The sequence below is a fragment of the Rhipicephalus microplus genome, chromosome X (genome assembly GCF_043290135.1).
Source record: "Rhipicephalus microplus isolate Deutch F79 chromosome X, USDA_Rmic, whole genome shotgun sequence".
Taxonomy (NCBI): Eukaryota; Metazoa; Arthropoda; class Arachnida; order Ixodida; family Ixodidae; genus Rhipicephalus; species Rhipicephalus microplus.
Genome location: NC_134710.1, coordinates 347470581 through 347498373, shown reverse-complemented (window position 1 = coordinate 347498373; position 27793 = coordinate 347470581). Strand labels below are relative to the sequence as shown.

At 41.6% G+C, this 27793-nt stretch overlaps 1 protein-coding gene across 2 annotated transcripts in view; it reads left to right on the top strand.

The window, feature by feature from the left end:
• LOC119161155 (cytochrome P450 4V2) overlaps window positions 1-23866 on the top strand; it is a 52784-nt gene extending 28918 nt beyond the window's left edge. The window contains exons 8-11 of one of the 2 annotated variants that reach the window (XM_037413507.2): window positions 3299-3472; window positions 6943-7009; window positions 7305-7484; window positions 23664-23866. In XM_037413507.2, coding sequence (XP_037269404.2) covers window positions 3299-3472; window positions 6943-7009; window positions 7305-7484; window positions 23664-23839 — 597 coding nt within the window. In that variant the 3' untranslated portion in view covers window positions 23840-23866. The remainder of the gene's footprint in view (window positions 1-3298; window positions 3473-6942; window positions 7010-7304; window positions 7485-23663) is intronic. The other variant, XM_075879839.1, reaches the window with a different exon arrangement.
• Window positions 23867-27793: the final 3927 nt, after the last annotated feature.

The following is a 27793-nucleotide window of genomic DNA, read 5'->3' as shown; positions in this document are numbered from 1 at the left end:
CCTAAAATTAGACAAATCTCAAATAAATAAATACAAAAATACCTAAATGATTCTTGATTAAAAACATTTTCGTAAGAAACGTGCCGAGGAACAACTGTAGGTTCTAGCGTGCTCGGCTGCTGACCAAAGGTCGCGGGTTTGATTCAAGCCGCGGCAGTCGCCTTTCAACGGAGGTGAAATGGTAGAGGCCCGTGTGCTGTGCGATTTCAACGCATGCTCAAAAACACAAGATGGTCGAAATTTCCGGAGTCCTACACTACACGGCATCTCACAAAATCATGTGAGTTTGGGACGTAGAACACCACATACTGTTAATATAAAATTTAGGCTCAAGCGGTGGCGCAAGCGTGAAGAAAAAAAGAAAATATTAAAAAATAATGATGGCGGTATACAAGAAGAAACGTACAAAATATGGGAATAAAAAGTGAAGTCGTTAGAACAAGGCATATTACTATAGGCAACAAAAATATCAATGAACAATAATGCACTCGTTTTTTTACAGTCAATAATATGCAAGTTAGACCGAAATTACAACGGAGAAATATGAACTTCAATAATGTGTGAAACTACTTCATAACACACGAGGGCTCAGAAAAATTGGTTGGACAGTGAAAAAGACTCAGATTAAGGTAACATGCAACAAAAAGAACACAATCAATATTAAAAAGAAAGGCACAAACAAGATATGAATTGCAATATTATGCGTAATTTTAAAATCAATCAATCTGAGCAGCTCAAGGACATTATAGATGTGATGCTGTGAGGTTTGAAAACATATTTCTTGGGCTCTGCAGGTTGTCGTTGATGATAAATTATTCGAAATGGCTATGATTTCATGGTACTATAAGAACACCGTTAGTCGTTTTCGTGAAGCTTTGACTATTAGTTTTTTTTTCTGGGGCCACACTATGGCTTTACCATTCAAATTAGAAATGACATTCCATTGAAATGGGGGAACAGAAATTACAGTGTAAGGAGGAGGAGGAGGAGGAGGAGGAGGAGAAGGGTGGAAGAGGGAAGGCCAGGGAGGTTAGTCAGTTCTCGGACTGGTGGGCTACCCTGTGATGGAGAAGGGGGTAAGGGGAGTAAAAAATGAGAGAAAAGAGACGTTGAAGGAAATCAAAAAAGATAAAGTTAGCAGTACGATCCACGACGCTGTTTACAGTGTGGCTCTAAGACCAAGAAGCGCAACAACGCTCTTAATGCCTTGCGTGCCGAGGACGGTTTCGGCCAGTGTCCTAATACCCTTTCTTCTGACAATTGGCGTTTGTCTAGTCTATCTAAAACTTTAGACAGTTCTTTTTTTGGCGCAATGAAGCGAGGACACTTGCAGAGAACATGTCAAAATGTCTCCGCGCAGCCATAGTTGTCGCATATAGGGCTGCTGCTCATTCAGATTCGAAACGAATAAGCATTGGTAAAGGCCACCTCAATCCAGAGACGGCACAAAAGAGTCTCCTCAGTTCTGGTTATTCCTGATGGAAGACGGAGCTGTAGGTGTGGGTCCAATTTCTGGAGGCGGACGTTGGTGAATGCCGGTGAATTCCACTTAGTGAGTGTCAGTTCTCGTGCAAGTGATTGAAACCTTGTAGCGACGTCCGTTCATGATAATGGTATAGCTGCATAAGAGGCATCATCATGAGCAGATCGGGTCTTCATCTGCTCGGTCGCTTCCATCTATGCTGCAGTGTCCAGGTGTCCATTATTACGCGATGTCATGTTGCTTCTCTATAGCCCGGTGATGAACCAGTCTTATTTGAGCTACTAACTATTCATTTGGTCCATGACGACATGGCGAGGCAATGCCATGTAGGGCTGCCTTGCCATATTCAGTAATTCATGCGAAATAACTATGCTTGCTGCATTCAGAAAAATGAAAGAAATCTTATTGCATGGTGCTAGTGTCATAAGATGTCTTGAGGTCATCGACAAATGAAATCAAAGAATTATGGCATGGAAGTAACGCTACCCATATAAATTGTTCCCAACCAAAGCTGCTACGAATGTGATGGGTTTCTTTACACAGAAAAGCCAGCGCTCAACCGACACTTCCCAATAGCCACCGCTCGAGAGCGTCCTCACACACGAAGTGTAAAATTTTTTCAAATGCACGGGGTTCTTGATTTAGTCTACAAAAAGAGCTGATAGAACAAAGACTCCCCATTGCGGCGTGATAAATACGGGTAGAAAAATGTCAAGGTATACCAATCACTATGGTCATTGATCTCACAAACGTTTAATTACACAACGATACAGATTAAAAGAATAGAAGAAATATATCGTGTTTGTTTTTTCGAGATTTAAGTGCATTACTTTAGCCTTAGCAGAAATTCATGCAAAACAACTATTCTTGCTGCATTCAGAAAAATGAAACAAATCTTATTGCACGGCACTAGTGTAATTAAATGTCTGGTGGTCATCGACATATGGAAATAAAGAATTTTGCTCTGGAAGGAATGTGTCCTACATAAACTGTCCAAAAAAGCATACTTAATGCTGAATGTCGAAGAACCCCACTATTTGCCTTGTACGACGAGGACCTTTGGTAATTTACGGTAACCCAACAATGTCTACCAAGAACACAACCGTGCAAGAGACTGACAACTGAAGTTTAAGCGTGAAAGTGCTTGAGGTTAACCATAAGCAGTGAGTGCATGACTACGTCAAAGGCCTCGCTTAGGTCATAGTTGATGGTGTCTGCATGCTTGCTGGGAAGCTTAGTCAGGTTCGTGATAGCTGAGCGATCATAGAGAAATTCATGTTGATTCGCAATCAAGGAGCTGTTCACACTAAAAGACAGTAGGTAGTGTAGAGCAAGCAAGAAGAAAGAAAAGAACAAAGAAAAGAAATTCGGGTATAATCAGAGATACCAAATCTGCATTCAGGCTTGAACGCTACCAAGACACTAGTTTTGCACTTGTGAGAGAGAGTATATTATTCAAAAAGTTATTAAATTTTGATGTGCACACGGTGACATATATACTGTCATAAAATTTGAAATATATTGTAAGTTGTTAAATATTGATAATAGATTGTATATTATTACTGTTATTGGCTATCATGACCTTACGTTCAACACATAAAAAAGAAGCAAGAGACTCATATCCTATTATTCCGCAAGCTGTTCGTAAAATCAGTTTATTGCGACCATCATTTAAGCTTTTGTCATCGCCAGTAGGAGCCACCCCGCTTTATTTTCTACTTCAAACAATTGACAAAACATACCATACACATGGCAAGACTTACTTTACACAAGAAATAAACCTTTTTCACTCTTAATAATTAACCTTCATTTCAGGGTCACGACACATCGGCTCAGACGCTTACGTGGACACTGTTCGCACTCGCCATCAACCCCGGAGTTCAGCGAAAGGTACATGCGGAACTCGACAGTGTGTTCGGGAAGCGGGCAGCGGGAGACATCACGAAAAGCCACGTTACCAAACTTACGTACTTGGATCGTGTGTTGAAGGTGCGTAGAATCATCATCGCTCACTGACGTAATCAGCACGAGGTCTAAAAACGAAAGTGAAGGCACTTTCTTTGTTACACTTCAAGGATAGCGATTAACTTATTTGTTCAACAGAAAAAATAACGGGAGAACTGCTGAAAAAAATAGATGGAAATTTTGAATTTTTGTGCATTTTGTTTACTTCTCGTGATTTCTACTGCATGGAGTAAAAAGAAGTGGTAATGCTAGTACAAAAGCGTCTTAAGTCAAACAAGACGCACACCTTGTAGTTGTCATTCCCACTAATACTTACTTGGTGAGACACCGAGGACGGCTCAGAGTAGGAAATACACCTCGGTATCGAATCATTACAACGATATTATCCTAATTTAAACCTGCGGTGCCACAAAAGAAGTCCTCGCCATCAGTGAATCCGTACACATAGAAAACTTTCTTGTGGATATTTGTCACGGGGCAAAATATATCCTTCATATCATAACTCAACAGAATGATCCAATGAAATATAGAAAGATAGAAAAATGAAGTTAGAATCTAAAACAACGTATTTGGTATAATATATTTGCTGTACTCAAACATATTATCACATAAGTGTAGAAGTTTGAACACAAAGCTAAATTATGGGTACCGAAATTATAGACAGCAAATGACGCACCAGTTTCAGGTTCACCGGCATGACCTTGAAAGTGGAATATAGTAATGCGCAGACACTTCAGCTGCTTAGCCACGACACGCAAACATTATGTGCATTTTAAACAACAGAATCGTACTACGGAATCAGGCTTCGAGATCGAAGCCAAACTGAAGGTTGCTGCGTGCCTGTCCTGCCCCAGAAAGATCATACATCTCTTTCTGTTGAACCCAGCGTTCAGACAGCGGGTGTAGGGCGTTGGCGTTCTTTCTCCCTGTATACTTTTGACCAAATGATGACCGATCACGAATCACGGGCAATTGGATGAACTGTCTGTTACTAACGCTATCGTCAGCTCTTTTCTTTCGGAGACATGCGTTCGCAAAGTTCACAATCAAATATACAACTCTGCAATGTGGCTTTTCATGCACGCTGATTACCCAGTAATACGAGTAAACTCATGAAATAATAAATGACCGAGCGATAAATATTCATGAAGGCCCCATTTCGACAATGCTAGTCTCTTTTGTTGTTGGAGTTTGCTGATCTATCAAAATACAAGTTTCCGATTTGTGTACGATCTCCTTTAGTCTAGACGTTGGCCCCAGCTCTATTCACCTGTCCATGAAACGGAGTGTCGCACTTCAGGCAGCTATTGCAGCAAAAGATGTCAAAAAACCGTGTCTGTACTTTTGTATCGGCACTGCTTGGGAAGAATGGTCCCGACAGTAGCCCATATAGCTGGACTTATAAGGTTACGTGCTTTCAACGCTCGCGTATATAGGTATCATGGCAGTGCGATATACTCATACGCAATATTTTGCAAATGAATGAATTTTTTTTTGTTTCGAGCTCACATTTGACTGAACTGAACCACGCTGCAAATTCGTTAATTACGCAGGTGCGGGCCAGAATCAAGCACAAGGAAGATGAAGATTATAGCTGATGATGACTGTATAAACAAGAATAATGGAGCACACTAACATTATTTAGAATTTGAAGGATAATTTTCAATTTCTTGTACTGGGGAAAACAGATGTAGTCTGTTCCTAGTGTTTATGCAGAAAGTAAACAATACCTATCGCTCCGCTGCGTAAGTTTTCTGAGCAAAAGCACAAAGGCACCTTATACAAATCACTTTGCAGTTGATATCAAAGTCTCCATAGACAGCGTAAGAATGAATCATATTTTCATTCAGACAAAGCAATATATATAGCGAGGGAACCATGTTTGTAGTCCCGTAAAGCTTTACTCGGTGTTACGCAATATTTTGCCGTTTAACCGCGTTTTACCAAAGGGATGACCCAGTGCAAAATTTTTGATGAAACCGAGAATTTCGTAAAATTGAGAAAAAAAATTTCGTTCCTTCGATTTTTGCAACATATACGTAGGGACATCTAAAAGCTAACACAGCATGCTACCACAGTATTAATTATACCGTCGGCTGATCCTGCGCAAATGCCAAACGCCATAGAAGCTGACGGACGGAGGTGTTCCCAGACTTTGAGTGCCTCACTTATTCATGAGGGAAGAGGAGAGGCTACAGGTATGGCTGGTGCAGGCTAGGTAATGGTCACATGAGGCTATGGCAGGCTACCTGTAAACAAATAAATGGCCAATGAATGTGGCAAGATAAATGCAAGGCGATGATCACTGATATGTATCGCACAAACCATAAAATAACGAAGGCAACCACATCCACACCCTGTGACATTTAGTATACGTGAAAGCACTACCGGTAGCCGAATCTAGACAGCATTGCTCGCATGTGTTCGGCATGCAGCCTCGTCAAAATAAAGTTGAGGCTGTGAATAGGGGGCCGACAAGTTTTATTGTGCTATAGTGTTAGAACAGACGCTAGGGAGTGAGACCACTCTGTCCCTAAGTTTTAAGAAAATTACTGCTCTTTTACTCAAATATTTAAAAAAAACCTTCTTCAAATCAGGTTAGGTGGCTAATTTTCTTCGTTAATCCGGGTTGAGAACAACATTGAAACCTATGAATGCCAGCTGGGAAGGAAAATTTATATGTTATGTCGGCAACTTCGTACAAAAAGGTTTCGTATATGGAGTTTAACTGTGCGTGCATCCTTTAAAGGACACTTCTAATGTAGAGGTGTTATCTTGTTGTGTATGTGGCAACATTATGGTATGCTGTTTTCCCTACATACTATGGAGGAAAGTAGTTAGCGCCATACGTATACGCCACCACCTTTGGTCGTGGATATGAAAGCAAGAAAAAAAGGCACGTATGAGTACAACATGAGTATGAGAGTGATGTGGCTTTCGCACGTGTCGTTATTTTCTTAGCCATGCATAGTATAATAGGTACTGCCCCATTTTAGAAATTACACAATTTTAATATTGCAATTGATCGTGCGAAAATCAAGCACCATATCCAGTATACGCCACGGTGGGCTTAGTTCAGCATGCACGCAGTTGTGAATCACATTATCTTAACTAGGTAACATCAATAAAAATTCTTTACAATTAGAGCCACCCGCAAGCTTTATATTCGGTAATAGTTTCAATTTCCGAAGGTAGTCTTGTACTAATATTCGTATTCTGTTCTATTCGTATACTCTATCTTTCTAGCGGACTTTGCCCGAACAATTCACAGCTTGTATTTTGATATCTAAGAAGTAAGTTATCTATGTAAAAATACGTGATAAAAAGGCAGAAATATAGTGTTTTACAGGCTCAATTGTTTGGCATACAGACTGAAAATCTAGGACAGAAAACACCTGCTTAAACCAATGTTTCAGTGTTTTAGTGTAAGGTTTTCTGCCATTGCTCGTTTCTTGCTTCTGCATGTTTCGAGATCTTTGCTTTCTTCTTTCCAGGAAACCATGCGTATATTCACCATCGTGCCTTGGGTCGGAAGATCGCTGACTGAGCCGTTAAAGATCGGTACCTCAATACCACATTTTCTTCTTTCCTTCTTATCTCCCTATCTTTGCGTAAAGTAACTGGTTAACAATTACAGCTTAATTTTGTTGTCCTCAACGCATTGTCCACATATATTACAATTTCGCCGTACAATTGTGGAGTGCACGCGCAACAGTTTTTTTGCTAGATTTTGTATCACCTGCCCGAATATTCAATACTGCACCAAAAACAGGCCCTACTTAAGCGTCTCCCTTTGCATGGTCTGTGTAGCATTTTTCTACCTTTCCTGCTGAAGTCTTTTTTTTTCTGTCCATAGGAAACTATACGATTCCTGAAGGGTGCACCTGTTACGTGTTTGCTTACGGCATCCACCGCGACCCCGCCCACTACACGGACCCGGAGGCGTTTGACCCAGACCGTTTCCTGCCCGAAAACTGCAGCCGAAACCACCCCTTCGCTTTTGTGCCTTTTTCCGCTGGCCCTCGAAACTGCATCGGTGAGTGAAGAGTTGTAGCCCACCGTTCCGGAGTATACTAAAAAAAACCATAAAAACAGTGTGCTACGTCTACACCTTAAAGGGGTACTGACTCAAAATTTCGGGGTCGAGATAGCCGTGGGGTCAATTCTCGTGAACATTCGTATATCATCTGCAAGATATCAACAGTGAATGTAGCTTGGAAGGTATTTTAAATAATTTTGAAGTTTGCGTGAGCGACCGACTCCATAGCGCTATAGACACCCACCGAGGTGACCCCGAAGTGATCCCCTACTTCCCTCACGTCACCACGCTGCGGTTAACAAACAAGTTATGATGACGTCACAGCCACCATTTTTCTATTGCCGCGTTAGTTCCCGAAGTCTATAATTCTCGGTGGCTGGTTGCGAGTGCGCGACCGTGGCGCACGCTAAGAAAGTTTTGTGTTTGGCGAAATCCCACTGCTGTTTCCTATTCGAAAGTAATTCTTGATGTGGAACGTGTGGAAGTGCGTCACAGTTCTGTGTGCTGACGTGGTCAAGAGTTGCACAAGCTAGGTGGCGACAGTTGCACCCAGTTTTTGGAACTCTCTCAAACCAAAACTGAAACTGATCGATAATGAGGGACCTTTAATTGTTAACCTATCGCGTGCTGCAGCAAACAATGTGTCGTGTCATGACTAACAGCCCTACAGCAACGCATTGCAGAAGAAAAACGCGAGGCTAAAATTTTTGTGTCAATACCCTTTTAAGGCAAATTGGCTCCAGAACAAAACGCCTATATTATAAGACATGTCTACCATAGGCATTCATGTACGATTATTGACTACCGAACTGGCACTGATTATATCAGCTGCAAGTCGGACATATAACTTGTCCCTACACATATACACATACGTAGGTACATATCTTATCGGTGAAGCATCAGCACGCTATTCTGCTCCATGCACGGACTTAAATAGTTCAAATTTACGCTGCTAATTCCACATAAGCATATTCTTGTGTATCTAAAATACTACTACTACTACTACTACTACTACTACTACTACTACTACTAGTACTACTACTACTACTGCTGCTACTACTACTACTGCTACCACTAATAATAATAATAATAATAATAATAATAATAATAATATATTTAGGGTTTAACGCCCCAACACTACGATATCATTATGAGATACTCTGTAGTGAGGGGCTCCACAAATTGGGACGATCTGGTGCTCTTCAACGTTGAATGGCATCACACAGAACACGGGCCTCTGCTATTTCGCCTCGATCGAAATGCGACCGCGACGGCCGGAGAGGAAACTCGCAACCTTCGGGTCAGCGGCCAAGCACTCTAACTGCTACAACACCACAACGGCACATTTCCTTTTAAAATGAGGTCGGTAGGTTAGGGTGTTAGGGTATTTAAAAAGTTAGTGACAATTAGGTAGTCTCACGATATATATATATATATATATATATATATATATATATATATATATATATATATATATATATATATATTTATTTATTTATTTATTTATTTATTTATTTATATACATATACGTCACTTCACTCAGCGGTCCAGGCGAGCTTTATTGGCTGTCGTAGATCAACAGCCAGGGCTCTTGATAAAACGCATCGGTTAAGGTAGTTCTCGAAAAAGACTGCACACGCACTTCTTTCTTTCGCGATCATTTCCAAGGGCCATTTACTTCACCCACTACTACTTGTGAGATTATTTCCCCTTTATCAAAACAGGGCATCGCCTGTATGCTCAAAGAAGCGTGTAAGGAAAGCGAAATAGGAATCAGACAGCTTATACGACACGAAAGTACAAGAATGGTAGAATATGTCGCATGCTCAGTCAACGAAGGATGAGGAATGTCACAAACACAAAGAAAAGAAAAAGAAACAAATGTGCAGCACTGGATAATATGGACGCACTAAATAAGGCTTCTTGTGCATGACATGAACAATATTGTAGTCGAGCTCGGTTGTTTTCGTTGCATTCGTGTTGACAATACAGTGTCCGCAACCACTTCCTAGGGTTAATTACTCACGTGACTTAGCACACTATAGTTCTTGCCGTTTCGGTATTGTTACTGAGAGCCGGTTTTTTTTTCAGCGGTGTCTTTCAATAAATCCTCTGCACCGTCAGTTCACAGTGTCCGTTTTACTTTTCGCTTAATGCTCGTTGTTGCCATATCGCCCACACTGCCAACTTTATATTTACTGTGCTCTAAGCCAAAGAGAGCAACGGGGCTATAGGGGTTCCTACTTTCAGGGAGCAATTGCATTGCAACTTCCATTAGTCAACTAAAAGGAATAACTACAGGGGGACCACCGTGGCTGGGTGAAACATACAATTACCGCGGTTTCAGTTTAGTATGCCCCTTCATGTACACAAATGGTTACAAGAAATGAAATGCACGCAAATATATTCTGATACTTCTTTCAAATGCATACAATCCCCGTGATTTCACATTATACGCCTTAATGTACACAATCAGTCTAGAGAAGGTATGTACAGGAAAATATATATTTTAAATGTTTTCAAATGTATACAGTCGCAGTGGTTTCAGTTTTATATTCCTGGATGTATAACCATTGGTTACGAGAAGTGATGTGCATAAAAACAAAAACAGGTTTTTGCCCATATTAGTTTTGCGAAATACTAAAAACCAATACAATGATCAGAAACAGAATAATATAAAAATTAAGATGAAACTGACTCAAGACACACAAAAAAACTAAAGAAAGAGGTAGTGCATATTTATGGCTAATGACACAGCTGGGTCCTTTCATGCCAAATGTTCAAGCCATTTTAGCAACCTTTTCAAATATATTCGAAAAAAAATTGTGCTGTATTAAAAAGAGTGAACTTCTAAACTATTTAAGAGGGAAAAATTATTGGTCACGTGGCTGCCTTCTGAACTTTCTGGAATGCCGTCTAGGTGTTGTTTGTCAAAATTTAATTTCAAAAGTACCGCTCCTTTTTTCTGTACCAAACTCGGTCAATATGTTAAGAAGTAACAAGAGCTTAATTTGGGCGAGTTGGTTCGTCATGGTTGCGTTCTTGTCACAGTGCGACAACTTCAGGAAAGGAAAAAAAAGAGAGTGAATAGCGCTGTCTTCTATTGAAGGTGCTACGAACACTTTTATACCGAGTACAAGAACAGTGCTCATCTGCGACGACACATGTGTGACCATGACAGAATAATCTTCACTGAGAAAAGAATGCTCTCTCTCGGAAAGAATAAGTAAAGGTGTACTGATGCATTGATCCTTGAACCTTCCTGATAAAGTATGTTTCTAAAATCTCTCTTTGATTTTTTGTTCTTATTTTTTTTTAAAAAACCCTGTTTTTTGAAACACAGGACTGCACTTACATTATATACAGTGTACGGCCGTGAGACTACTACCATAGTCGTTTTTACCCAGACCACCGTTATGTCGTACTCATGAAGGTGGAGGCTCCAGTGGGCGAGGCGGCCTGATAGATCCCGTAGATTGGCAAGCCAACAGAATGAATGTGCCAGCACTGGAGCTGTCTGCACTCGGTAGCTCTACGAAGGCTTGTTGTTGTTCTTCCGTCTATACGAAGGACACACCTGGCCCGGTCAGTCTTGTATGAGGTTCCGCAATTTTCGACAATCCTTCGACAAAACGGCGGTAGTAGGCACAGAGTCTGAGGTATCGCTGAACAGCCTTCTTGTCTCCAGGACGAGGGAAATCAGCTACGGCAGCCAACATGTCCGGGTCTGGTCTAACACCCCCCGGGCTCACCACGTGACAAGAAACTTGAGTTCCTGATAGCCAAAGTAACACTTTTCGGGCTTCATGAAAGGCGTCAATATGATTGTGGTATTTTCTTCAATTGGGCATTGCAGATTGCGTGCCGGAACAGGCAATCATACGAGTAATTATCTAGTGACAAGTAAACAGAAAAGCATTATTCAAAAAAGAGAGCGTCCTTAGTCATTCCATGCCAAATGTCCCAGACTTTGAGCTGGATGTCCACCAATTGCATAAGGAAAAATGTGTGGCTTTTCATATCCGCGCATTACTTATCGGCGTGCCTGACGCGGGCTCCTATGCGGGATATACCAACTCAATCTCTGGATCAAAGAATATGACGAACCATTGTTGTGGTTAGAGGCGTAGTGGTTAGAGCATCCGCCTCGCATGCAAGAAGTCCGTGGTTTGAATTCCTGTGCGGCACAGTTCTCAACCGAAAAAAAAATCTGCGTGTTGAAGGAACTGCATTAAGAGGCCTGCGGTGTGGCCCCACTGGTGACCACCGCCGGCAACGCACTCCCTCACCAGGGAAGGATTGGCCACCCTGGTGCAGTATCTGGCCACTACCTCCCACATGCATACCTCAATTTACTCACGGCCCTCTCCCCAGCAGCTGCGAAGGAACTGACCACGGCGGTGGTCAGATCTGCAATGCACCAGAGGGTGCTAAGAGTCTCTAGATCCAGACAGGCCGCCATTGGAACCTGAAATAGGGAACATTTAACGCTAGAACCTTATAAAGTGAGGCTAGTATAGCTGCACTATTCGAGGACCTAGAGGGTGTTAAATGGGATATAATAGGGCACAGTGAGGTTAGGAGGACAGATGAGGCCTATACCGTGCTACAGTATGGGCACGTCCTTTGCTATCGGAGTTTCTCTGACAGAAGAGAACTGAGAATGGGGTTCCTAATTCACAGAGACATAGCTGGCAACATAGAGGAATACTATAGCATTAATAAAATGGTGGTAGGTATCGTAATTAAACTCAATAAGAGATACAAGACGAAGGGGGTATAGGCTTACGCGCCTACATCCAGCCTTGATGAAGCTTCAGTTGAAAGCTTCTATGAAGACGTGGAATCGGCAATGAGTAAGGTGAAACCACAGTATACTATACTGATGGGAGACTCTAATGCAAAGGTAGAGAAGAATCATACTGGAGACCAGGCAGTAGGAGATTATGGCATCGGTACAAGAAATGCCAGAGGAAAGATACTAGTAGAATTCGCAGAACGCAGATAATTACAGATTTTGAATACCTTCGACCGAAAACGAGTAAACCGTAAGTGTACATGGAGGAGCCCTAATGGTGAAAACAAGAACGAAATAGAGTTGAAATGAGTGCACACCCAGGCATCGCGCAGGATGTGGAAGTGGTTGGCAAGGTACGATGCAGCGACCATAGAATGGTACGGTCTCGAATTCGCCTAGATTTGAAGAAGGAGTGACAGAAACTGATGCGCAAGGGGCTAATCAATGAGCTAGCACTGAGAGGGAAAGTACAAGAATTGAGATTTTCGCTTCAGAACAGGTACTCGGCTCTTATTGAGGAAACAAACCTTAGCGTAGATACAATGAATGATAATCTCACGAGTATCATTACAAAGTGTGCAGTGGAAGTTGAAGGCACGGCAGTTAGACAGCACACTGGCAAGCATTCCCAGGAAAGGAACAATCTCATTAAAAAACGTCAAAGTATGAAAGTCACGAGTACAACAGACAAAATACAACTGGCAGAGCTTTCGAAGTTTATTGATGAGTGTAAGGTATCCGATCTGAGAAGGTATAATATGGAGAGAATTGAACACGCTCTGAAGAACAGAGGAAGCATCAAAGCAGTGAAGAGGAAACTTGGGATAAGCAAAAATCGTATGTAAAGCATTAGGCACAAAGAAGGCAAAATAACAACCAATATGGATAGGATAGTTAAAATAGCGGAGGAGTTTTACAGAGATCTGTACAGTAGCCTAGACAACCACGACCTTAATACTATAAGAACTAGCAGTAACCCAGATGACACCCCACCAGTAATGATAGAAGAAGTCAGAAAAGCTTTGGAGAGCATGCAAAAAGGCAAATCTGCTGGTGAGGATCAGGTAACATCAGATCTGCTGAAAGATGGAGGACAGATTGTGTTAGAAAAACTAGCCACCCTGTTTACGAGGTGTCTCCTGACGGGAAGGGTACCAGAGTCTTGGAAGAACGCTAACATCATCTTAATACATAAGAAAAAAGATGACAAGGACTTGAAGAATTACAGGCCGATCAGCTTGCTCTCTGTAGTATACAAGCTATATACAAAAGTAATTGCTAACACAGTTAAGAAAACATTAGGATTCAATCAACCAAAGGAACAAGCAGGATTTCGAACAGGCTACTCAACAATCGACCACATTCATGCTATCAATCAGGTAATAGAGAAACGTTCAGAATATAGCCAACCACTATACATAGCCTTCATAGATTACAAAAAAGGCGTTTGATTCAGTAGAAATACCGGCAGTCATGATTGCACTGCTGAATCAGGGCGTCGATGAAGCATATATAAACATCCTGGAAGAAATCTACTGGGAATCAACCGCTACCATAGTGTTTGATAAAGAAAGCAACAGAATACCAATCAAGAACTTGTATGGCAGGGGGATATAATCTCCCCAATTCTATTCACCACGTGCTTACAGGAGCTTTCAGAGGCCTAGAGTAAGAACAGTTTGGGATAAGAATTAATGGTGAGTACCTTAGTAACCGGCGCTTCACTGATGACATTCCGTTGCTGAGTAACTCAAGGGACGAATTGCAACTCATAATTTCGGAGTTAGACAAGGAGAACAAAAAGGTGGGTCTTAAACTTAATCTGCAGAAAACGAAAGTAATATACAACAACCTCGCGAGAGAGCAAAGCTTCGAGATAGGTAATAGTACACTTCAAGTTGTAGAAGCCTATGTCTATTTAGGGCAGGTAATAACCGCAGAGCCAAACCACGAGGTTGAAGTAACTAGAAGAATAAGAATGGGGTGGAGCACATTTGGCAAGCACTCTCAAATTGTGACAGGTAGGTTGCCACTATCCCTCAAGAGGAAGGTATATAACAGCTGTATCTTGCCGGTACTTAGCTACGGAGCAGAAAGTTGGAGAATTACAAAGAGGGTTCAGCTCAAATTGAAGACGACGTAGCGAGCAATGGAAAGAAAAATGGTAGGTGTAACCTTAAGAGACAAGAAGAGAGCAGAGTGAATTAGGGAACAAACGTTGGTTAAGGATATCATAGTTGAAATCAAGAAGAGGAAATGGATATAGGCTTGGCATGAAGCGCGTAGACAGGATAACTGCAGGTCAATAAGGGTAACTAACTGGATTTCCAGAGAAGGCAAGCGGATTAGGGGGAAACAAAGGTTAGGTGGGCAGATGAGATTAAGAAGTTTGCGGGTATAAATCGGCAGCAGCAAACACAGGACCGAGTTAACTGGCGGAACATGGGAGAGGCCTTTGTCCTGCAGTGGACGTAGTCAGGCTGATGATGATGAAGATGAAATATTTTCTCGTGACGAATGGTGCAAGACTGGCTATTCCTGTTGCTGTTTAGTACACACGCTTTTGGAAGCCTTCAAGGGGCGAAAAACAACAAGTTAATATCATATCTGGTGGCTATTTTTATCAATTTGTTAACACGATATGTACCTACAGTATAACATGCAAAGGTGTTTGGTCATTCTGTTTCTCTTTTCATATTATTTTCTTTAATTTAATTATCCGCGGGGGGGCCGCAAACACGTGTGATGATGCTGTTGGGATATCCAAAATCTTTTACTCTTTTAATCTGGAATTTAAGGCTGACCTCGCCCTTGTACTAACATGACTTCTGAAAGGTGCCCTTAATACACGTGGTACACGTGGTGGCAATTCATCTTTTTACTAATTTTGAATGCCGCTTTAAAAAAAGCAGAATATTTGTAGCACGCCTGGGCAGATAGCACTAGCGAATATCCCAACAGCATCATCACACCCGTTTGTGAAACTCTACTGTAGAAAATAATGTTAAAAAAACAGAACCAAAAGAAAAGAATAGCCTGCAGATATGGTATTAACTTGTTTCCCGCCCCTTGCAAGCTTTCAAAAGTGTGTGGACTTAGAGCAGCACGAATAGTCAATCTTGCACTATTCGTCACGAGAATAAATTTACTGAATACCAATCTAATGTTGTGTATGAGATACCGTCAACATGTTGAAAAGCAAACATAGGACCAACTGGGCAATGCTTCAATGATCAACAAAGACAGCATGCTGTAAATGTTAAGAATGACTATGGTAGTCTTATGGCCCTACACTGTAAAGAATGTAAGTACAGTCCAATGTTTTATAAAATACAGTTTTTGAAAAAAAACCACAACTAAAATTCAGAGAGATTTTAAAATCATATTTTCTCTAGAAGGCTCAAAGATCAATGCATCACTACACCTTTACTTATACTTTCCGAGAGAGAGAGAGAGTATTTTTTTCTTAGTTAAGATTATTTTTTCACGGTCACACATGTGTCGTCGCGCAAGAGCACTGTTCTTGAACTCGGTATAAAAGCAGTCGTAGCACCTTCAATAAAAATCAGTTGACAGTCAGCGCTCTTTTCTGTCGCCTTTGTCTCTTCCTGAAGTTGCAGTTACTAGAACACAACCGTTTTGGGTAAATGTGCCTGTGTAAGATATTCGAAGCTCAGTATAATTAACATATGTTTCTGTCACATATGCCTCCCAGAATATAGCCCAAATGCGTTATGTTTGAATATCTGAGCAGTAAATGCTAACTCCAAAGAAGGTTTATTTTGAGAAAAAAAAAATTTAGGTCCTCCCAGGGTCTTGAACATTACAATAAAAAATCTGAAATTTCACATAATTGCCATTTTCGTGCATATTGAGCCGCAATTTGCAACATGTAGTGGTCCAATAAAAATAGCATTCATCTGTATATCAAAAGGACATAAAGGGTTCTTTTTATATTGCTGATATTGTCGCTACAATGATTGCTTCAAAAAGAAAATGATTTTTGAAGTTCACATCGGCATCTTCTCATTTGGTCATAGGACAGCTGCCGCCTTGAAATTCCCCAATGCCCTCATTAGGAAAGTTCAAACATTTTCTTTCTTAAAACAAAAACTTTATTGATAGATTTTCTATATAAAGAGACTTTAGTTGCTTTCTATTTCGGCACATAATTGATTTTTTAATTGGACTACATCATGGTGCGAATTGCGTAACAATAAGTACTAAAATCGCAATTTTGTAAAATTTCTGATATTGTCAAATAAATTTTAGCAGCTTAGGAGGTCTAAAAATATTTTTTCCTCAAAATACACCTTTTGTGGATTAGGTATTCACTGCTCACATATTTATACAAAGTGCAATATTGCAATAGGAAAATGCAAACATAACACAATTTGGCTTGATTCTTGGAAGGTTATGTGGCACGAAAATTGCCTATAATATTACTTAGCTTCAAATACCTTAAACGAGCATATTTACTTAACGTGTAGACGAAATGCGGTGAAGAAAGAAGTAGTGGTACTTTAAAACAAAATTTTCCACAAAAGACACCCACACGGCATTCCAGAAAGTTGAGAAGGCAGCCACATGACCAAAAAGTTTTTCTCTCTGATTTATTCTAGCAGTTCACTGTTTCCAATGCAGTAAATGGGCACATTTTTTTTTCAAATATATTTCAGATGGTTGCCAAAATGACTGGGACACTTCTAATGGAATGGCCCAACTTGAAGTCAGCTAAATAACATACACAAATAACAATATTTATTCATCTACCACGACCATACTTGAGAAAGTTATTCAGGCAATGCGACACAAAAATTTTCAGCGTCGTACTGCCTGAACAACTTCGCTGATAAACTTCAAACTCACGGTGAGAAAAAGCCGCTCTAGCACAACGGTTGCTAAAGGCCTTGCGGCCGTAGACAATGTTGAAAAAAAAAACTAGCTCATCAGTGCTGTCACTTTTTCTTCGGCATTGGTGACGTGGAAATTTTTTCGGTCATCTACGTGGACGTTCAGAAACTAGGCTTGCGCTAGGCTGGAGCCGGGGTAGACTACGCAGGACGTCAGCAGCACCCTCTCGTTCTGTGATGTGAATAAATATAATTTCTTATAAAATAAAGTTTGTGCTGTTCTGTGCAGCACCGTATATGAAGAATGTGTAGTGTCTATCCTATTACATGGCGTGTAATTGACATTAATCTGAACTGGAAGCTTATAACACATACATTACGATAATTTCGTATGATCTAGATAAGATAGTTATTCAGCCTACAGCAAATTGCCGGATTGAGGTGAGGTGTAAGACTACAGCTTAAAAATGGCACTAACAAAAGCGTAAACTCACCTAAGAATCAAATTCCAAAGAGGGTAATGGGCCAGTGTGAAAAACAATATTAAAGTACAATGTTGAGACCATGTAAAATTAACCAAAACGCTCAAGAAACTTACCTCTTCATGTAAAAATAGTGAAGACATGTCTGCTTTATCTTTTAAATGAGAAGAAATGATCTTGACCATGGCACCAGCGAAGAGGTCTGTAAAAAATATTAAAACATTTATTGACTTCAATCACGCCTCTAACAATTCAAAGAACTGTGACAATTCAGGAACCAGTACAATTCCGACTGCCTCTTAGGGGCATCAAAAATGAACAATTTCCTCGTTCTTTCTACCCTCACATAAAGCTCTGTTAGTGGCATCTGATCCACATTTGAAGCTGTGCTTCCCATTTGCCTGCTTTCTAGACCTAGGGCGGCAAACGTGTATTTTGTGCAGGTAATCTAGCACAGTAATTCGTCATTCCTAATTGAATCATCATATAATTCATTGTAATTTAATGAAAGTTGTGATAGGTCGTCCAGTTTTTAAAGAGTTATGGGCCTGCAATAGGCACTGGCTAGCACGTATGAAAGCATTTCTTTTTTATTAAATTTCTTCAAAGCTTGCTTGCAGAAAAAGCACCTGGCGTATTTCGACAACGAAGTCCATTCGCTGATGGCAATCAGGGGCACACCATTAGCGGTTACTGTCCACGGGGTTTACAAGCGTAACTTGTGCGTATTCAGAAACACATGCAGGCAAGCACGAGTGCTCGAATGACACCAACGCGCGAGATGCTGCCTACGTTGCATAAGCCATGGCTTGTGCTAAAGCTCCCGCACATAGCTTCTACAGTCACGTATACTCTCTCGATTCTGTTTTAACGCCCAGCGTCATGGCAGATGTAAGCAAAGCACAAAAACACGAACAGAAACGAGGAAAAACAACGCATGGCAATGGCCACAACAACGCGCCTCCGGAAGTCTACTAGAGCTTTACCAGTTGCTAACGACGCGTGTCCTAAATATTTTAAAATACCAACACGTACGTGCTGGCAGCATCGCGGCATATCAGCACCTCAAACTATACCGTCTTTAAGAAAAAAAAACACATCTTTGTACAGTGTGCCTTTGTACATAAATATTTTCTTTTCCTTTCTTTTTTTAACGCTTACACCTGCATAAGCACGTTGCACACTCGATTATTGATAGAAATGTTATTACAATGCAGCCTAAAGCGCATCTTGAAATGATATCAAGCACTTCCAGCAGTGTAGAGAAATTGTGCGATCAGCAACTAATCGCCCTTGATAAGTGATGACATCACACATTGTATGAGTGATGCAGGCGCTTGCACAACAACGCGCATAGCAGTGTGAACTCGTTAAGTGACACCTTTATTTGGGCATCTGCAACAGCCCCCCGAACGCATGCTGTTGGAAATGGCTCGCAGCCTACTTCCACATAGCTGCTGCAGACGTCCAGCTAGCACTGTGTAATTACTACCTAAGGAAACAGTACACTCACCGTTAACAAGCCCATGTTGTCCGTCTCCACCGCTTCATGAATATTCCTTAATCTGAGCGTCACTTCGAACATGTAGCCGTGCGTGACCACTATCGTAGGTGCGCCTGTTGCTGGAACTCACAGCGACCAATACTTCAGATCAACGCAACGCATTGGAAAGACGGATGAGACAGAGATAGAAGGAGGCACTAGCGGTGGCGTCGCAGCTGTCGACGCAACTCTTCCCCTGTCTACCCGGACGTTACCGGGGCAACCCTACCCGGGGTGAGCAGGAAACACGCCAAGAAGGCGCCGAAAGGCAAACGCTAAGGCGCGTACGGTGGCGGCTTCGACACGGAAGGCAATTGAATTGCGCTTCAAGAGTGACTCCTTGTGAATGGCAAATTTCTTTTCCACCAGCCACGCAGTGGCGTAGTTTAATTGGCAGCCTAGCGTTCTTTGAGTACTTTTGCGGAATGCGACTGCAGTCGGCGAACAATAGACAAGCAAAACTTACGTAATACAAAGTGAACCCTGGAATGACCAGAAGCCATAATTATTTTGTCCTTGGTGGGATTAGCGAGAAAGCATCGCTAAACCTTTCTTCAGAGGAATTTTTTTTCGCATTGCTCGTGTCTGGGAATTCCGTATATAGTGCCACAAACACTGAATGCGTTCAATATATACAAATCAATATATAGTCGCGGATGTTTAGAACGCTTGTCACGCACCGCGAAGTGCGCTGAGGTTGTTACCAAACTTCTTGCTGACCACATGATCAATACAAAGTTTCATATGGTTGCCAAATGAGCTACCTAAGCACTTGTATCAAAGGCAAGGCACGTTCTCGTTAAATGTTGGTAATATAAACCATGGTTGTGCATAAGCGCAGTTACAGCTTTCCGCGTGAATTGGTCACAACCCACGTCTTCGAGCGTAGTGGTGCCTCAGCGTACCTGATCAGCTACCGCAGCAAGTTCGTTGCAGCTGTTTGAATGTGCAGCTGTTTTCCGTGTAATTAAAGGCCCGTGTACAGAGTGTTGACCTACGCCATTTTTTAAACCGCCTCTCATATAGACTCCCAGTCTGAACAGCTGTGGGACCTTAAACACTGACAAACAGTGAGCCCCACCCCCCACAAAATTCGGGGGCGCACGGGCTGATACACACACACACACACATGCACAAGTGCAGACACATACAAGCATACACACATTCGGCCACACATACGTAACCGTAAACGCACACATGCATGGGCGTTCACTTGTGCACAGGCACGCTAAACACAAGCACGGACTCACACATACACGCGCACGCACACATGCGTGAGTGTACACACAATCGCGCTTACACACGAACACAATAGCAGGCTCACGCACACAAACACACATATACTCGGGCATACATTATGTGTGTGTGTACATATTTCAAAGCAAACAAGTAGCTTATAACCAAAGCTAAGGAAAGCTTTCGTAACATGGATTGCAGTGAATTGCCATTACAGATGAAACGCGATTAGCTTCTGCTGTCATTCTGCTGTCTTCGGAGAGCACTTTCACACATGCTCAGTCAATTAGACCTTCATTTAATGTATGGTTCATATATTCGTACAGTAGCTACGTTGTTCGGCCGCCAATCCGAACGTCACGGTTTTTATGCTAGCTGAGGCAGTCGCATAAACACGGAGGCGAATTATTAGAAGCCTGTGCACTGTGTGATATCAGCAAAGAACACCAAATGGTCAAATTCTCTGGAGCTCTGCACTATGGCGACCATCATAATCATATCGTGGTTTTTGGTGCGTAGAACGCTAGTTAATACAAATAATTGTTGTTCTTTTGCTGCATACTCTGTCTGATCCATCGTCACCTCTACCCTTCTCAGGCACAAGAGCACCATTAGAGCCAATTTTAGGGTGCTATCGAAGCAAGAACCCAAAAAGAGTGCTTTTTTTATATCGACCGTTGATGGGTAGTAAAGAGTGTTGAAAAGGGCGCTTTATTGACAAAGCACCCTTTTTACATTTTTTTGGGTGTAAAATTTTTACTGTGTACGTTCTGCCGTTAACTCTGCCCCATTCCCCACAGAGTTGAAGAACTCTGGGGAGATTAACACAGTCTCTCTACTCTTGGAGTACCTCTGTAATTCTGTGAATGTACGCACTGCGAGGCATAGTTATTGCACACTTCCAAGAAAAGATTCCGCGAATACCGGAGCACAGAAGGTTTCACAGAAGGCCTTCAGAGAAGCTACCCTATATCAGCCACAAGCGCTTCTTGTTTCCAGACACCAGCTTGCTTTTCTTCATGTCGGCGCCACAGGTGTAACACTGATATGTTTCTGGCATCCTCCTCCGTCAATTTACGACGTCGTTGTTTTCGATGCTGCGCACAGATCTGTGCAGGTTACAGAAAAAAAATCGTCACTTACTCTAAATGATGTTTTTTCCATCATAAATATCACTCGTAAATTCCACCACTTGTGCGATGACTGTGGACGGAACAACCCCCTTTAACAGACTGTCTATGACGTTTTTCGCTCTAATGCACAGAGTCCTTTGCTCGCCATTATATTGGCTCGGTTTGATTGAAGAGCAATATTACAGCAAATAGTTTTGCAATGTCACTCTCCGAAGTCATTGCAGCTTACTTCGACTACTTCACTGTTACTGAGGTGTTTTTTTTAAAGGCAGCCGTTACTTTACCGTAACAGTTTACTTAAATAGTGACCAACTTCAATGGTACGTCCGTTATCTCTTCACTTTCTTTTTTCTACTTTCTTATTGTTCAACTATCCCCTCGCCTGTTTGCAATACAAGATACTGTATTTTACTTTGCCTTTTGGTTAATCTTCCTGCCTTTGTTCTCTCCTCCTTATTCCTTGTTCACCTTCCCTCCCCCACAGAGATGTTAAGAGTATGCAGCCTTCGCGCCTGTTTATTACCGCGAATGGGTGTGTGGGAAGAATCACACTGTAAGCTGAAAAAAACGTTTTTGCGATCTCCTAAAGCTGAAGCGATTTAAGCAATCTTTCAAGGCATAATCAAGGTAGTGAAGGCATAGATGTGTGAACCACGAGAACGAACGCAAAAATAAAGAAACGAGAAATGCCAATGTGTAGGCCTATACATCTCCCAGTTCATACGAAGAAATGTGCTATAACGCCTATATATCGCCTTTCGAAAACAGTTACACGTGATGCGCTTACCCGAAAAAAAATAAAAACTAAGTTTAGTTTCAGACACCAACATAATAAAATTTTAATGCACGTCGTAGTTCAATATTTCGGGATAATTGAGACCAACCTGGCCATGTTTCATGTGCAGTGAAATAAAGTAAACGAATTCTGCTGTAAATATCGCTGCCATGGCCGGTTTGGAACCCATAACTTGAGCTCCAAAGCGCAACATCTTAGTCTTTGGGTACAGCTGCGTGTACGACTCAAAAGCATTGTTGGATGAAATCATGCCGGATATGTATGGTGCAAAGACGAGCAATAAATGAAGCGTAAATGTTACATGCGTGTTGTAAGGCAACACATGCATTGCTGCCTTAAAATTTATCGAATTTTTATCCCCACCTTTTCTCACGCCTTATGACGCTATATTTAGACCATGAAGTGTGTATGGATTATTCTTTGCTTTTCATGTTCAAAGTATCTCCACAGCTGTCGGTAAACTCGTCTTCCATGGTGGAATAATTGTAGCGATGCTCAGCTGCTCAACCAAAAGTCGCGAGTTCCATCCTGGCCACGGTGGTCGCACTTAGATGGAAGCGAATTGTTGGAGGCCCCATGCATTGTACGAGTTCAGTGCACACAAATGGGCACCGCAAGGTCAAAATTTCTGGAGCCCTCTCCTATACGGCCAGCCTTGTATTTATATCATGGTTTTGGCCCATTGAAACTCCAGATAATGCTATTTGTTGTTCAGTGCCTGTTATCTTCTGTTGGTCAGAACGGCGTCGTGAGCTCGTTAGGCGGCCGTGGCAGCCGCATTCGGACGACGGCAGTATTCAAGAGCGCTAATGTGCAGATTATTAGGTACACCTTAAAATATCTCCACTAATCAAACTTCATGCTAGGCAACCCCTTAGGGCGCCTCGTAGGTCCTGTGTTACTTTAGGGCGTTCAACCAAACAAATGAGCTTTCATATTTTTTGTGACCTGCGACGATAACCTTAAAGAAACATTTAAAAATACTTCGGGAAAGTGATAACTTAGGCAGAAACTAGCCACACAAGTCAAAAAGCCAAAACCACCTTCAGCGACTGCGCATATAACATCTTAGAGGTCTCTAGGACCCTGGAAGGCACAGTGACATATCAATATACATTTCCATATTTACAAACGTGGTCTCGTTAATGCTAATTTAGGTCAGGAGTTGTTCATTTATATTCTACCTATCAATGTCCCATCTTGGCTGAATATGTGCACATTGTATTGTCTTTGTTTATTCTTAATTATTTTATTAAGGATGATTTCAGAACATCACTGCACAGACTAGAGGTATTTATACAGTGCGAATTCACTTCTCATTTTCTATATTCGCAGGCCAGAAGTTCGCCATGCTGGAGTTGAAAGTGCTGTTGGCGAAGGTGCTTACGAACTTTAGGGTGTTCAGCTGTAACAATCGTGACGATCTACTGTTTGACGCTGACATCTTGCTCCGAACAAAAAGACCAATCAAGATACGTCTCCAGCCACGGCATGGGACTAGCTTACAATAAAGATTCCTGTCTCTAGGATCACACGCACGTATTGCGTTGTTTACGAAGAGCCCAAAGGTGGCGCAGTTTCCATCTTGGCGAACATCGCATATTGCCACCGCGAAAAGAGGTTTAGTGGCGGTGAAGAAATTTCGCACTTGCTGCAGGAAGAAATGGTTCATTGAACGCACTTTGTGTAGTTGCTGACCAGCTTTTTTTACACGCCTTGAACACTGCCGCATGATTATTATAACGGCTCTTCTCCGATGTTTCGCCATTTATTCTCGAGAACACGAACGTTCAATAGAGAAACACCGTGGTACCAGACAGAAAAATAGAATCGCTATACGGCCACTTGAAGTACAAAAAGAAAAAGGAACGGATATATGTTTAACAACGAAAAAACCAAAATAAAAACAACACATAAAACACTTTATCCAACCAATGTCAGTGAAGCGCAAAAGCTATATGCAACTTCACCATCGCTGTAGCACACAGTACACAGCAGCAGAAAGTACTTGTAAAGTTTCTCCTTCTCTGTTTTGTCGTCCGATTATTGTTTACAGATCACACTACCATTCGATACAATGAACACATACAAACCAGCCCAATACACTACGCAGCTCTGTATCTTAAACTTACTACGAGAAAAGTGACCTTTTCTGAAATGCTTAAAAAAAGTAATCACGCCTCTAGTTAACATACACAACTATCGTCGTTCACTGCAGGAACCTGGAACCTCCAAGCTTTTGCATATATGAATGTGTTACGTAAGGATCTCTTTTTCCTGTGCTTCTTTACGTCCCAATTGACTTCTTTAACTGTTTAGCAGGTGCGCACATAAGCGATGTGCTTGGGGCATCTTTTCGCCTTTTGCATCTATAGACCAGAGCACGCCTATCTCGTACCCAGGGACCTAGACTTCCAGGGGCATACTCTAGCATGCAGACACCATCTTCTTTTGAACTGCTATAACGTGTATCTGTAGCGCCAAGTGAACATGCCAAGTCGCGTCTCCAGGACTATAAAATGTGAGGACGCGTCTACTAACGTCACTCCCTCTTGCAAGAAGTCATCTGGGCCCCAATAATCAGCGCAAGAGGAAGATATTGCTCAGCACTGTCTGTGAAAATCCTAACAAGACGCGGGAATCATGCTAATCCGGTGTTTTCAGATTGCACACGTTTCCATCCGGAACAAAAAAAGCTGAGCTCCGCTGCCAAGCAATTATTGCAATCAACAGAAAAAGTTATGAGCCCAGTAAAGTCGTACAAGTAAGTACACTAAGTGCGTTTATGCAAGCGCAACGCCAGCTGTGTGCATTGCAGCAGTGATTTGCGCGCTATAAATATTAAATAAATAAATAAAAAAGTATGTCTTTCTTAATTGACACAAACTCATTGCCGTACTATTTTGCAGGCTTCATATAGGAGATAAAAACACCCACGCATGCATGCAAGCACTGCGTATGTTTAGTAGAATCGTAACGTCCTACTGTCAAGAGGCAAAGAAACGTGAACACCAGGAAGAATGACTTTCGACTCAGTCCAACTGCGACATGCCTTGTTAATCGCTAGGCGAATCTGTGCTTTTAGCCGGCGCCAGCATATCACTATAAAATCTTGCTTTGGAGAGCACCCTCCCAAGAGTGTGTGTTTTCAATAATACCAGGTATGACTGGCAAATGATAAGCACATGCGGTGCATGAGTGCAAGCCGGAGCGGAATTCTAGCGCTACGCGTATAGGGTAACATCGGCTTACAGCACATAACTTACCTTGTCACAGCCAAGGCATGCCGCATTTTGACTGAGTCAAAAGCAACGCTTTTCACTGTTCTCGTTTCTTTCCATCGCAATAGCACGCACCTGATGAAGTTGTTTCTGCAGTCTGCAACGCACGTGCTGTAGACTTCTATACACTATCAAGGTTGGTCTTCTCGACGTCTCCCAGAAACAAAAAACAGCACAATATTCTAGGAGATGAAAATTACGAAACGCTCTAACAGCCGTACTCAGGGTGTAAAGTTTCGCGTTTGATTTGGTGAGCGTCTGCTCACGTGGCAGTTAAGGGCGTTGCTTCACCGCACTTGCAAAAAATGGTGCAACGCGCATTCTAAATATGGCAGCAGCACTGAGCTTGCTGTGTTCTGGTGTATAGCGCTGTTTGTTCTCGTCTCAAAAGTTTCGTGTAGCTAATTGTAAGCATCCAAATTGAAGAGCCTGAATTTCTTTGCTTCCAGTAATATTTCAGGGAACGGATATTGGAATGAGAGACGTCACATAGAAGCATCAGGAAGTGTTCTAGATCCTACAGTAAATATCCTCAAAAAAAGCAAGACTAACACCAGTGTCCTTGTCATTGGCAACAAGTAAAACAAGCAAGACTAAGTTATGCTTTCTGTTTGTTTATGAAGTATCATCTTGACATAATAGCCATCTTCTTTCGAGGCAAAAATGAACCAATAGGTAGTTTATAGCGACTATCCAGATTCTTATCTATTTAGATGCTTGTCATTTCCGGTTCGTCATGAACTAGAGAGCAAAATCTAAACTGCACGTACGCATTGCTGTGGTATAATACACAGAAACCCCCATGTTCAAGCCTTCATAAAGAGATGTGTGTTGAAAGGCACATCAGTTATTTCTGTATAACACTGTTTAGTGCATTTGATTTGAAATAATATACTTTCTTGATCTTCAACATAAACTGCTTCAGAAAAGGTGACTTTATTCTCAGCTCACGTGCAATCTTAGCCGCAAAGGGCGAAAATGGGTTTTTGACTTGTTCTTTTGCAAAGTAACTGCATTACCACAACCATATCTTCCCAAAGAATGATTTGACTTTTCGGGAGCGTTTGTCAGGGGAAAAACTGTTTATTCTTCAGTAGTGTTTATGGAGGAAATGTTAAGATGTGAACGTTCCCCTTTTTTTTTGGAGGAAGTGACGGCGTTAGGACAAACTCTTACTCCTGATGTGATAGGACTAACAGTTGCCCTTTCTCAAAAAAAATATTTATTGCAATTTCTGGTTGAGTTACCGAGAACTTGTAGGTCGACGATTGGGTTTGAAAACATATACAACCAATACATAAAAAGTAAATTCAGAAGCCAACTACGGAATTTTCATGACAATTACACAGGATTCGAACTTTAGACCATTTCATCAGCTGTCGTGTATGCTAATCAATATATGACAACCGAGTATATAGCCGAGTGAAAATGACCGAGGCATGTGTCAACATCGTCTGGACGCTGCGCGTCCTGCCATGGTGCTCAAGCAAAGAAAATTTCTCATGATATATTTAAGCCTTCAGTGTTTAGAAGGCATAATCAGGTGATGACGTACACGAAAATGTAACATGCGTTGAATAGGTATTTCTGCACGCGTGCTTCGAGAGCATTTGCGTAATTAATGAGTGCATGTTCATATAAGTGTTCCCATATATCTTGCCGTGGCTGTGTCAAGCTTGCTCGCTTCTCATAGTACAGAGCGTAGTTGGTTACGTCTCTTAGCGAGAGTGTCTGTTCAATCTCAAAGAAAAAAAGAAAATGTTTAAAAAAACAAACAAGTGCGCATGATGGCAATGAAAAACCATTATGTGCACACATCCGCAACTTTTATGAGTAAAAAAGATAGAATGGTTTATCTGGACTCTCGGAGAGACAATAAGAGATGCACTATAATGATTTATTTGAATGGATGCCGTCCATCCGACTTCAGGAAGTGCACCCACCCCATCGACAGCTGCTGAGAGCATGTTCGTAGGCTCATAGCTGGAAACTGTGACTTTCTTTGCAAGACGACATGCTCTCAGTGATCGATTTGCTGAATAAGTAACTGCAGAAACATTCTATATTTACGACAGACCTGTTCGTGCACAAGTAGCTACGTCCTATCGGGTCAGTTAAAGTTGTCGCATGCGTAAAATTTATAAGAAAGCTGCTTTTTCACAGAACCTCTCATAATGCAATCGA